The 13,105-nt window shown below is 40.3% G+C and overlaps 1 protein-coding gene and 1 pseudogene across 1 annotated transcript; both read right to left on the bottom strand.

Moving 5' to 3' along the window:
* Nucleotides 1-5,934, bottom strand: part of LOC122091487 — a 6,904-nt pseudogene extending 970 nt beyond the window's left edge.
* LOC122091482 (2-alkenal reductase (NADP(+)-dependent)-like) lies at nucleotides 2,770-5,724 on the bottom strand. Its single transcript, XM_042661461.1, has 5 exons — nucleotides 5,482-5,724; nucleotides 4,614-4,791; nucleotides 4,136-4,302; nucleotides 3,497-3,579; nucleotides 2,770-3,285 (listed from the first exon to the last, which is right to left on the bottom strand). The coding sequence occupies exons 1-5, from the start codon at nucleotides 5,713-5,715 to the stop codon at nucleotides 2,907-2,909; spliced, it is 1,041 nt and encodes a 346-aa protein (XP_042517395.1). The 5' UTR covers nucleotides 5,716-5,724; the 3' UTR covers nucleotides 2,770-2,906.
* Nucleotides 5,935-13,105: the final 7,171 nt, after the last annotated feature.

Raw genomic sequence — 13,105 nt, 5'->3', positions numbered from 1 at the left:
GGGGGGGGGGTTGTGGGGGTGGGGGGCGGGGGCGGGGTTGGGTGTTGAAGCATAGTCTTCGACTGAATAACAAATAAAAGAAGAGAATGTAAAATAATTGCAGTAATTTGTACTGTGAATCCATGAAACAAAACCACTTGCAACTCTGTATAAAGGGCTCATAATTCTTTCAGAAACATAGCAAGAAGATTTTGATCTGTTTTTAACAAGATGTCTTCCATCACTTGCCATTTTGAAAAAAAAAAAAAAAAAATCCTTGTGTGAAGATTGGTACCATTTAGGGAGGAAATTAAGCCTTTGAATGACCAAAATAGATCTCCCAACAATTGACCTATCAGACTCGTTTGAAAGACCACACCATCCAATTTACTTTTTCAGTATGGTAAAGAAAGTATAATTTCTGATGGCTAGAAGTCAACCACAGTACGGTAAAACCAGAACAGAAGCCACTAGAAGATTGATCACAAGTTCACAGCAAGAAGTGAATGTGAGGAAGACTCACCTTTTCTTTGCTTCCAGCACTTCCAACCACGTAACAACCCATTAACTTAGCAAACTGTCCGACAAGTTGGCCAACTGCACCAGATGCAGCTGATATGAACACGGTTTCTCCTTTCTGAGGAGAGCACACCTCGTAAAAACCAGCATAAGCAGTCAAACCAGGCATCCCTAGGAATCAAATAATTTATGGTCAAGGTGAGTTGAGTTTAATCCATGATGCGTAAAGATAGGTTGATGTGCATGCTACCAAGAAAAAGATAAAAATACAAAGAATTTGTTGGATGGTTGGTACCAATGTCCCAAGCCCCATGGCCCCAGCAAAATAGAGATACAGAAATGCAAGGAGGAAGCCCTGCTCCAGGGCTCCCATAAAATTTGAAGCATAGAGAGTAGTACTCTTATCATTTCATTACATTATAAATGGAGAAACAAATCAACAATGATACTAAGAGCTCTTAGTTCACACCCACAAGCATTTATGCTTCATGAATTGAAACAAAAAGACTTACCAAGTATTCCTGTATAATAGGAGAGCGGTTATCAGTGTGTTCAATTTTACGCAACATGTCTGTCATTGTAATCAGGCTATACTCTTCCCATCCAGTAAACCCCCACACCAAGTCACCTTCCTTGAAGTTTGGATGATTAGAATCCACCACTTTAGCAACACCACGCCCGGTTATGACCTGCATGTTTTCGTCAAGGAAGTCACAAATGCAAGCTCAAACATAGAGATAGAGTTACTAGTAAATAAAAAAATGCCATAGTTTCAACAACTAATTCTTAGATTTTACATTGTTATGAGCTTTAACAGTAATCTTAAATTCGACCCCCTCTCTGAAACATCTGCTTGTCATTCAAAGTTTTTTTTAAAACCCAAGTTTCCTCAGATCCTATAAAGAACAAGTTCACTATTTAAATCAGTTCATGTCTTGAATTCAGCTGAGTTCATGGTTTGAGAAATCAGATCAGAATTGACCGATCTCAATTCCGATTTCCGCTGCTTGGAATTGGCCAATTTGTACTGAATTTTTAGGGATCAGGCCGATTCCGACTGAATCGAAATCCAAATCCACAAAAACTGATTCCGTTTACTTGAAACATGGCTGAATTGACTCTACTCAGTGAATTGTTCAACAGTATACCAAGTATAGAAGTTTTACCCAAATTCAGAGGAGCTATTATCCTAAAGAACTAGGTTTTTTTTTTCAAAACCCCTTAAAGGATTGGATCAGGAATCCCACACCCTCCCCCTTCAATCATTTTATTTAAAATTAGCAGGACTCAAAACTGTAAAATTCCACAAACAGGATTCAAAGTCGCAATACATAAAAAAGCAGAGACAATATTGAATCTTACAGAGCCAGGAGTGAAAGGAGGAAAATAACTGGGCCTATCGGGCTTCGTCATACGGGCTCTCATGTAAGGATCGCAAGATAAGTAGAGATTCTTCACTACAATCGCTTCCGATCCCTCGGGAGCCTTCAACCTGATGGTTCCAGTGCTCAGAACCATGTCCGATTCTTTCGGAAACCCAACAATGTAATCTTTGAACAGAACCTGTTTGTTAGTAACCTCTTCCCCATTCGCCATATCTGATTTCTATGCACAATCAAAAGAGCCCTTCTGTTCTCTCAGCTTTACTTTTCTCTCCCTGCGAGAATTTTGATTAGGATCACTAATCTCATCAAATGTCAACGGCGTGAGAGAATACTTGCAGGTTTCACCGGAAACCCCTTCAGTAGCTAAAAAGACCACCTCATAATTAACACTTAAAAATTTGTTCAAGACTTCTCATGAAAAAAAAAAGCAACCCAATGCATTTGCACCACATGGTTCCTAAAATTTGAACTACGATCTACTATGAAGTCAGGTCAAAGCCAGGGTCAGCTTGGAGTGATTTTTCAAGGATTATCTGGATCGGGTGATGTTCACTAAACCTGAGGCTTCACATTTTGGCTTCACATTTTGATGAGATCCGGGTAGGAATGACTCTTGCCTTGTGTGATTGAGAAAGTATAAAATAGATTTTTTATTTTTTTTAGTTTTTTTATTTTTTTTGAGAGAGAGAATGCTACCCGATAGTGTTGATTACACCTAGATATATGGGGAAGTGGAGCCACGGCATGGGCGTCTTTTCATAGCCTAGCTCCACTTCCCCATGTGTATGAGCGTACACAATACTATCGAGTAGCTTTCTTTCTCCTTTTTTTTTTTAATATAAAATAATCTATCCGAAGATCAATTCCAACATCAAATGAACACAAATAAGAGTAATGGAGGGATCCCTTAAAAACTTTCTAATGGGAAATTGAAACCATGTATACCCGTCCTATTACACCAACAGAATTACAATAACTCAGTCTTATCCCAACTACACAGATGAAATTACAAAAATGCAGTAATCATTCACGACCAACCACTACAACCTGTTTCCCAACATTGCGGCCACTGAAGAGTCCAATCAAAGCTCCAGGTGCTTTATCAAGGCCTTCTACAGTATCTTCTACATAAGATATCTTCCCTTCTTTGATCAATGGTATAATGAAATCAACAAACTTGGGGTAAAGGTGATTGTATTTGGAAACCATGAACCCTTCCATGCGAATCTGCTTAGAAATAAGGCAGAACAAATTTTGCACAGCCTCTGGCTTTTCGAGGTTGTACTGGGAGATCAACCCACACACAGAAATGCGGCCATTAACTTTCATGTTGAGGAGGACTGCATCAAGCATCTTCCCACCAACATTTTCAAAGTAAATGTCTATGCCTTCAGGAAAGTACCTGGATAGATGAAAAAAAAAAAATTAATAATAAACTTTCAAACAAGGTAATAAAGAAGTTTTATAGAAATGCCCAAATAGACAGGTAAATAAATTCAAAAGACTGATTCATACCTGCAATCTCGAAGTGAAAACTTAACATTCATATTGTTCGGTTGACTACAACTTTGATATGATATTGAGATTTCTCTTATAAATATACTAACACTGACCTTCTTAAAGCAGCATCCAAGTCATCCTCTTCTTTATAATTGAAAGCCTCATCAAATCCAAACTTGTTCTTCAACAGATCAACCTTAATTTTCAGGCCCAAAAATATATCATTAGCCATGGATAATCCTCTCCTCTTTTCATTTTTTTTTTTCCCATTTTTTGTTAAATAAATTAGTGATTGTACTCATCATATCTAGCTACCAGATTTTTTTTATTTTTTTTATTTTAGGGGGGTAGGGTGCGGGTGGGTGTGGGGTGTTTTGTGGGTGAAGCATATTCTTTCATTAAAATACCAAATAAAAGAAGGGAAAAAAAAACATATGGCTCTTAATTCTTTTCGAAACATAGCAAGACTATCGATCTGTTTCTAACCACACACTCACAAATTTCTACAGATGTCTTCCATCACTTGCCATTTAGAATTTCTTGTGAGTAGATGAGAGGTATCATTTAGGGAGGCAATTAAGGCTTTGAATGACCAAATTAGACCTCCCAACGATTGACCTATCAGATTCATTTAGAAGATCGGTATAATTTATTTTTTCAGTAAGGCAAAGAAAAGCATAATTTATGATGGCTAAAAGATTGATCCTGGGTCGACATGTTCACATAAAGAAGTGAATGAAATGAGGACTCACCTTTTCTTTGCTTCCAGCACTTCCAACTACGTAACAACCCATTAACTTAGCAAACTGTCCGACAAGTTGACCAACTGCACCAGATGCAGCTGATATGAACACTGTTTCTCCTTTCTTAGGAGAGCACACCTCGTAAAAACCAGCATAAGCAGTCAAACCAGGCATCCCTAGGAATCAAAAAATGTATGGTCAAGATGAGTTGAGTTTAATCCATGATGCTTAAAGATAGGTGGATGTGCTCATGTGCATTCTACCAAGAAAAAGATAAAAATCCAAAGAATTTGTTGTATGGTGGGTACCAATGTCCCAAGCCCCATGGCTCAGGGCTCCCATAAATTCTAAGCATAGAGAGGAAGTATTCTTATTGTTTCATAACATTATAAAGGGAGAAAACAAATATAAATGATACTAACAGCTCTGTCTTAGTTAACACCCACAAGCATGTATGCTTCATGAATTGAAAAAAAAAAAGAATTACCAAGTATTCCTGTATAGTAGGAGAGCGGTACATCGGTGTGTTCAATTTTACGCAACATGTCTGTCATTGTAATCAGGCTATACTCTTCCCATCCAGTAAACCCCACCACCAAGTCACCTTCCTTGAAGTTTGGATGATTAGAATCCACCACTTTAGCAACACCACGCCCGGTTATGACCTGCATGTTTTCGTCAAGGAAGTCACAAATGCAAGCTCAAACATAGAGATAGAGTTACTAGTAAATAAAAAATTCCTTAGTTTCAACAACTAATTCTTACATTTTACATTGTTATGAGCTTTAACAATAATCATAAATTCAACCATCTCTCTGAAACCTCAGCTTGGCATTTAAAAAGTATCTTTAAAACCAAGTTTCCTCAGATCCTATTAAGAACAAGTTCACTATTTAAATCATTCCACGCCTGAATTTAGCTGAGTTCAAGGATTGTGGAATCAGAATCAGAATCAGATCAGAATTGACCGATCTCAAATCCGACTTGGGCTGCTTCGAATTGGTCAATTTGTACTGATTTTCTAGGGTTCAGGCCGATGGAATCGAAAACCAAATCCATAAAAACTGATTCCATTTACTTGAACCATGACTGAATTGACTCCACTCAGTGAATTGTTCTACAGTATGAAATCACAATTACCAAGTATCGGTTGTCCCAAAGAACTAGGTTTAGGTTTAACTTTCTGTGTTGGATTAGGAATCCCACACTCTCTCCCTTCCCCCAATAAATAAATAAAAACAATTAACAGAGTCTATCATTATTTTATATTAGCAGGACTAAAAAAACTGAAAAATTCCACAAACAGTATCCAAAGGCGCAATAAATAAAAATGTAGAGACAACATTGAATCTTACAGAGCCAGGAGTGAAAGGAAGAAAATAGCTGGGCCTATCGGGCTTCGTCATGCGCAATCTCATATAAGGATCACAAGATAAGTAGAGATTCTTCACTACAATCGCTTCCGATCCCTCGGCAGCCTTCAACCTCATGGTTCCAGTGCTCAGAACCATGTCCGATGCTTTCGGAAACCCAACAATGTAATCTTTGAACAGAACCTGTTTGTTACTAACCTCTTCCCCATTCGCCATATCTGAATATCTGATTTCACTCTATGCAAAAATCAAAGAAGCCCTTTTGTTCTCTCAGCTTTTGGTTTCTAACACCCTGCGAGGATTTTGATTAGAAACCCTAATCTCATGAAATGTGTTCAAGGGGGTGAGATAATAGTTGCAGGTTTCACAGGAAACCCCATGAGAAGCTAGAAAGACCACCTCATAATTAACAAGTTATGAAAGACTCTTATCCAAAAAATAATAAGTAGAAGTTTTAGGCTGTTTTTGTTTGTTAGTTATCCACCAAAACGTTTCTGGTGTTTTTCCTTTTATGGGAACAAAAAACGGAATAAAGTGTTTTAATGTTAATTTAGGGCCGTTTGATTTTGTTTTTAGAAACGGTTTTTCTATATTTTTGTGCTTAGAAACGGAAAAACACCTAATTTTCCGTTTGATTTTTTTGTTCTGTTTCCTCTATTTATAAAAATAAAAATTGAAATTTATGTCTACTTTTGTTTCCAGAAAATAGGGATAAAGAAACACCTCTAACTTGTTTTTTGTTTCTTGAAACAAAAAGTGAGGGGAAAAAATATGAAAACCTCGATAGTTTTGTGACTTCCCAAAACCAAAAAGCCCAATAGAAATGGTATTCCTCCATGTAAAGCGTTCATGATACTTGCTACAGAGAAGAGATGCTACTTCGAGGGAGCTACCTCCTAAGAGAAGAGAAGAGAAGAGAAGAAGAAATGAAAGAAGGGAATAGTTGTTGACTGTCTTTTTCATTCATTCTCAGCTGCTCTTATACACAAACACTACAGAATATTTTTCTAACTAATTCTGTTATAGGGAATTACAATAGATCCTTACACGTAATCCTCTAAGACAATAGGCCTGGTCCGAGGTCTAGTGCTCCTTCGAGAAGGTAAGATTGTTGCAACTTCCTCTTCCTCTTGATTCTTCTTGATTCTTCTCCTTAGGTGTCACGTGGTCCAATGAGGTTATATCATTGCCTCCTGCTTCACTTAGAACCTTGTCCTCAAGGTTTAGCTGTGGAAATGCCTGGCGAAGCAGAGCGAGGTCCTCCCATGATGCTTCCTCCTAGGGTAAGCCATCCCAATGGACCAAGATCTGTTTGACTAAACGGCCATGGTGATGAATGTGGCGACAATTTAGGATGGCGCCTGGTGCTGGAAAGTTGACCTCATTGACAAGGGGCTGAAGGCAAGGAGCAAGGCTGCTTAGGAGATTCGCTGATGCATTTCTTTAATAGAGAGCCATGAAACACTGGGCGGATCCTTGCTGCCTCTGGCAAATCCAGCTTATAAGCTACCTTCCCAATGCAAGCCAGAATTTGAAATGGACCAAAAAAACGTTTGCCCAGCTTTTGATGTGCGCATAGAGCGACTGCCTGTTGTCGGTAAGGTTGGAGCTTCACAAAAACCCAGTCTCCTTCATCAAAATTCTTCTCTGTACGCCCTTTGTCAGCCTGCAATTTCATGCGTTCCTGTGCACGAGAAAGATTAATTTTCAAAATGCGGAGGATCTGGTCTAATGATTGTAACTCCTTATCGATTGCTTCATCTAGGGATGCCTCTGATATATAGTGCGTGATTGTTAGGGGTTGTCGACCATACAAGGCTTCAAATGGGGTCATCCCTGCTGCGGTATGGAAAGAGGTATTGTACCAGAACTCATCCCAATGCAAGAACTTCACCCACTGTGCCAGAGCATCTGTGACAAACCTCCTCAAGTACATTTCAAGGCAGCGGTTCAAAACCTCAGTTTGCTCGTCGGTCTGTAGGTGATATGTGCTGCTCATAGCTAGGGTCGTTCCTTGCAAGCGAAACAATTCACGCCAGAATTTGCTAAGGAATAGGGGTCCACGGTCACTAACTATTAAATGAGGAGAGCCATGAAGCTTGGCTATTTCTGTAGCAAACACCTTTGCAACACGAGTACTAGTGTAATTGCTTGACAAAGCGTAAAAATGGGCATATTTCGTCAATCTATCCATGATGCCAAATATCGTGCTCTTACCGCGCGAATTGGGCAAACCTGTAATGAAGTCCATTGAAATGACCTCCCACACCTGTTCGAGCATGGGTAAAGGTTGTAGGAGTCTTGCTGGGGAGGTGGTCAAGGGCTTCATTTGTTGGCAAACCAAACAAGAGGCTATATATTATTTCACATAGGAGCGCTTCTTCTTCCAAAAGAAATTGGTGGCGACTCATTTGAATGTTCGAAGGAATCCAGCATGCCCCCCAGTTGGTGATGTATGAAACTCCCTCAAAAACACCTCACGGAGAGGAGAATCAGATGCCAAGACGAGGCTTTGATTGTAGTATAGCAGCCCGTTACGGTAGGAGTACCCCACATAAGCATTCGGCTCAGTCTCTAATCCTTTATAGATGCCCTGCAACTCAGCGTTAGTAAGCACCTCTGCCTTTAAATGGTCAAGGAAATTGAATGTGGGAACAGAAATTGCAAATAAAACCGATGCTGGAGAGGTCAACCGTGATAATGCACTTGCTGCTATGTTTTCTTTCCCTGGCCTATATACAATGTTGAATGCAAAACCGAGAAGCTTAGAAACCCAATGTTTTTGTTCCGGCATCTATATGACCTGCTCAGTTAATTCCTTCAAACTCCTCTGATCCGTGACAATGGTGAATTTTTGCCCAAGAAGATAATGTCGCCAACGCATAACTGCTTGAGTGATTGCATACATTTCACGAACATAGGTGGATGATACTCACATCTTTGGAGATAGCTTCTTAGTAAAGTATGCAATCGGATGCCCATTTTGGTGCAACACTGCTCCAATTCCTTCCTTCGAAGCATCTATTTCCACGGTAAATGGTAGTGAAAAATTAGGCAATGCTAGGATAGGAGCAGTCGTCATTTCCTTTTGTAGTGTCTCGAATGTAGTTTGTGTGGCTGCTGTCCATAAGAATCCTCCTTTCTTCAAGAGATCGGTGAGTAGGGCTGCAAGGTGTGCGTACCGATGGACAAATTTGCAGTAATAACCGGTAGGACCCAAGAATCCCCTTAATTCCTTCAAGTTGCTAGGCACAGGCCAACTAAGCATAGCCGAAATTTTGGAAGATCTATTGTGACCCCTTGTGCTGATACAATGTGTCCCAGATAATCAATGGTTGTTTGGCCAAAAGTGCGCTTGGAGCGTTTAGCATGGAGCTTATGTTGTTGTAGCACTTGCAGAACTTCCTGAAGGTGGAAAAGGTGAGTGGACCATGATGGGCTATACACCAACACATCATAAAAAAAAAAACCAATACAAATTGGCGTAGGAATGGGTGGAATATTGAGTTCATGGTGGCTTGAAACGTCGACGGCGTGTTGGAGAGGCCAAAAGGCATAATGAGAAACTCGTAATGCCCTTCATGAGTTCTAAAAGCCATTTTGTGAATATCCTCTAATCTAATGAGAATTTGGTGGTAACCGGATCTGAGGTCGAGCTTGGAGAACTATTGTGCCCCATGCAGTTCATCCAAGAGTTCATCTACAGTGGGTATTGGAAATCGATCCCTCACCGTGATGGTGTTCAAGGCTCAATATTCCACGTCAAATCTCCATGTGCCATCTTTTTTTTTTTTAAGAGCACCGATGATGAAAATGGACTTGTACATGGGCGAATTACACCAATGGCCATCATCTTTGTGACCAAGCGCTCTATTTCATTCTTCTGAAAGTGTGGATAGCGGTACAGGCATACATTGACTGGTTGGGATCCTAGCTGCAAGTGTATGGCAAGATCTTGACTCCGTGAAGGGGGTAATCCCGTTGGGGCAGAAAACGCCGAATCAAACAACTGCAACAATGATTGGAGCTCAGCATTGTCACAGTCAATGGGTGAGTCCGACTTCGGTTGTAGCTCTAGCTAAAATAGGGTAGCTAATGAGTCGATTTCTAAGAGGCGTCGAACACCTTGGTACTATAGTTGGTAAGGTGCTAGTGAGGGTTCGCCTTGCAGCTTAATGTGCTTCTCCCCTTCCATGAATTCAACTGTTAGTTGCCTGTAATCAAAGAGGACAGGGCCCAATTGGGCTAATCATTGCACCCCTAATACCAAATCTTCCCCAAAGAGGGGTAAAACTATGCATCAACAGTAATGTAATGGTTTAGAATCTTAACTAACAGTTACCTCACAAAACCGTCACAGAGGAGGCGACTTCCATTCCCAACCATCACTGAAACCTTGAGAGAGGCTTCAATCATCAGGGCCAGATGTCGTGCAACATGGCTCTGGATGAAATTGTGGGAGGTGCCGCTATCAATGAGGATTTGAATCAGTGCTTCGCCGACATAACCAGTGAAACAAAGGGTGGTTGGTGACGGTTTCCCTATTAAGGAGTAATAAGATAGCTCGGTAGAGGCTTCCCTTGTGTTCTGTGTATCCATCAACTCTGCGAGCGGGGCTTCACCCGAAGGTTCTTCTTGGGCTTCTTCTTCATTATCATACTCGAGCAAAAACAATTGCCGAGTTTTGCACCGATGACCAGGCGCATATTTCTCCTCACAATTATAGCAAAGCCCCTTTTCTCGCCTCTGTTGCATCTCTGTGGGGGAAAGGCACTTGACCGGAATACACGACGCCGCCGTTGGTCCTGGCAACAGTGGTATATTAAGAGGTGGAGGTGCGGGTAGTACTCCCCCGGCAATGTTTGGTCGAGCCATAGCTCTTCTGATTTCAAGAAACTTCGCCTCCTGTAAGCGAGCTAACCCACCTCTTGGGTCATACTAGTGGGTCGGAACACCATCACTTCATTACGGATATATGATCTTAGGCCTGATATAAAACAACTAACTAGAAACATCAGTGGAACAAAGCTAGTACGATTCGCAAGAGCCTCAAAACGAGTTTGATACTCAGAGGTTGTAGAAGTCTGTACGAGTTTAGCTAGAGCCGCCTGAGGATCGTCAAACTCGGAGGGACCAAATCGAATCTCAAGAGCTCGAGAGAAGGTTGCCCAGGTTGTGAACTGTGTGGAGCAATGCATCCACTGGAACCACTGTAAAGCTGGTCCATCCATGTGGAAGGAAGAGATTGTGATCCTCTGATCGTCGGTTGTTTCATGATACTCGAAGAAGCATTCCGCCTTAAAAATCCATCCAATCGGATTGCCTCCATCAAACTTGGGAAAGTCGAGATGGATGGTGTGAGTTTGGATAGGATTTGTAGGAATCGGTAATTGAGTTCCCGACGTCAAAGATGTGCTAATGGTGTCTTGACGTCTTTCTTACTAAGCTGTGGATACCCGCAAGGCCTATTCCAAGCGTCCATCTATGGCTGTCATGCGAAGAACAAGCTCAGAGAGGGATCATTGCTGGTTAGTTAGGGCTGTCTGGAAGGAATCCAATCGCTCCCTCTGTTCAATGGAGGTATCCGTCAATAACTTGATAGCTTCATCAATAAGGCAGAAGCAAGTTCCCTCAGCCATTGAAGGATCTCAACGAAAGCACCAATGATACCTGCTATAGAGAAGAGATGCTTCTTCGAGGGAGCTACCTCCTAAGAAATGAAAGAAGGGAATAGTTGTTGTCTGTCTTTTTCATTCATTCTCTGCTGCTCTTATACACAAATACTACAGAATATTTTTCTAACTAATTCTGTTATAGGGAATTACACCAAATCCTTATACGTAATCCTCTATGAAATGGGCCTGGTCTGAGGTCTAGTGCTTCAAGAAGGTAAGATTGTTGCAACTTCCTCTTCCTTTTGATTCTTCTCCTTAGGTACCACGTGGTCCAATGAGGTTATATCAGTTCAACTCTCTACAACTCTCACTGAAAATCTCCAACAATCGGTGACTCCAAGGGGATGATCTCTCCTTGCTACTCGCGCTGCAAATCTTAAGGTTCCCTACAACTCCTCCACCCAGGGTGAAGCTCTTCCATCGTCGATCAGGTCGTCAAGCTCTTGAGGTTCTAAAGCTCGAAGGTGTCTCAAGCTCCTTACGGTCACTTTCAACTCCTTTCTCATGGTTCAATGTATTCCAAAGTTCCTGCAAGATAAAATTTCGATAAACCCTAATTTCTTCACTGATTTCAGCTCTGTAATAGTGGGATCTAGGGTTTTTTCTTCGTGATTCTCGATGGAACACAACGTTTCCACTCTGCAATTTTTCCCACCATATGCATTTCGTGTTTCCCCTCTTGAGTTTGGGTTTGTGAGGATTATGGTTGTGGGTTCATGTCACGACCGCTAAGCTCTGTGAGCAGAATCAAAGTTTCTCAAGGTTGGAATGATTCTTCGAGTGGAGCTCAATCCTCTACTTTGAAGTTAGGGTTTCGATTGGGCTATTCTATTTTCGCATTCAGTGGTTCCACTGTTCAATGGAGAGAGTCTTGGTTCTTCTACGGCAGGAAGATGACAATGAGGGACTGGACTTTCTGTAAATCTTGTTTATCAAACGACGCCTCCAAACAGAGATCTTGGAACTCCTCACAGTGGGTAATTTGTTTTCAATGATCTCTATTTGAGATTAGCTCAACTCAATTAAGCCTTATCCTATCTAAATGGGCTAACAACTATGTTGTTTTTCCATTCAACTCTGCCATTAATTGTTATCTCTTTCAATGCCAAATGTTCTGTTTTGAAATTTCTCAATTCAGTCCTTAGCTTCTTAGAATTTTGTAGTTCAGCATCTACATTTCCCACTGCAAGCATTGTTCTATTCTTGTACGTTCATGTGTATTCATGATAAGGTTTTTCTCTATATGATAAATCCTACTGTCCTTAAATTTATAAATTGCTGGACAGAAATGATTGGAAGCAGAAAAACTAGGTATGTTTGATTATGGCTCTTAATCCCTGATTAATGGTCCATAGCCAATACTTCAATGATTATGAGATTAATGAAGACTTCCTGAGATAGGAAAATCTAGAAAGAAATTAGCCAAAACAATATAGCATATCAAATGGCTATATCGAAGGGAATGCCTATGATTCCTATTGATGGACCTTGCTGTTTTGACTTTAATGACTTTATGTTAGTTGCTACCATTAATGATTTTATGTTAGTTGTTACAGTATATGTTATGCAATAGACGACTCTATGTTCCATTTATCTATGTCACATTTAAAACTATATTCTCTATTGAATCTCTATCACATTATGTTTTTCATTTTTAATCCTCTATTAGATGTCTTCCCTTTTGTCAAAACTCTAATGGCATAACTATAATTAATGATACGTGCATAAGAAACCGTTTCCAGAAATATGTGAAATCAAACACCATTATCTACTAAAAACGTTTCTTGAAACAGAAAAATCAAACACTTTTTTGACGTAAAAAAATTGTTTGTAGAACAGAAACGGAAAAAACCATTTCTACTGTTTCTGGACATAGAAACGACAAAAACAAAATCAAATGGGCCCTTAGTATTTTTCCCTTCTTTTTTTTT

Source organism: Macadamia integrifolia, chromosome 10, assembly GCF_013358625.1.
Source record: "Macadamia integrifolia cultivar HAES 741 chromosome 10, SCU_Mint_v3, whole genome shotgun sequence".
NCBI classification, from domain to species: domain Eukaryota; kingdom Viridiplantae; phylum Streptophyta; class Magnoliopsida; order Proteales; family Proteaceae; genus Macadamia; species Macadamia integrifolia.
This window is presented reverse-complemented; position numbering and strand designations above follow the sequence as displayed.

What these genes read in the sequence shown, in the direction of transcription:
- LOC122091482 (XM_042661461.1), bottom strand. Translation starts at nt 5,715, where the DNA reads ATGGCGAATGGGGAAGAGGTTAGTAACAAACAGGTTCTGTTCAAAGAT. An exon ending in CTACTATACAGGAATACTTG is followed by an intron (nt 4,303 to 4,613) that starts GTAATTCTTTTT and finishes TTTGATTCCTAG; the next exon opens with GGATGCCTGGTTTGACTGCT. An exon ending in TTGGATGCTGCTTTAAGAAG is followed by an intron (nt 3,286 to 3,496) that starts GTCAGTGTTAGT and finishes TCATCTATCCAG; the next exon opens with GTACTTTCCTGAAGGCATAG.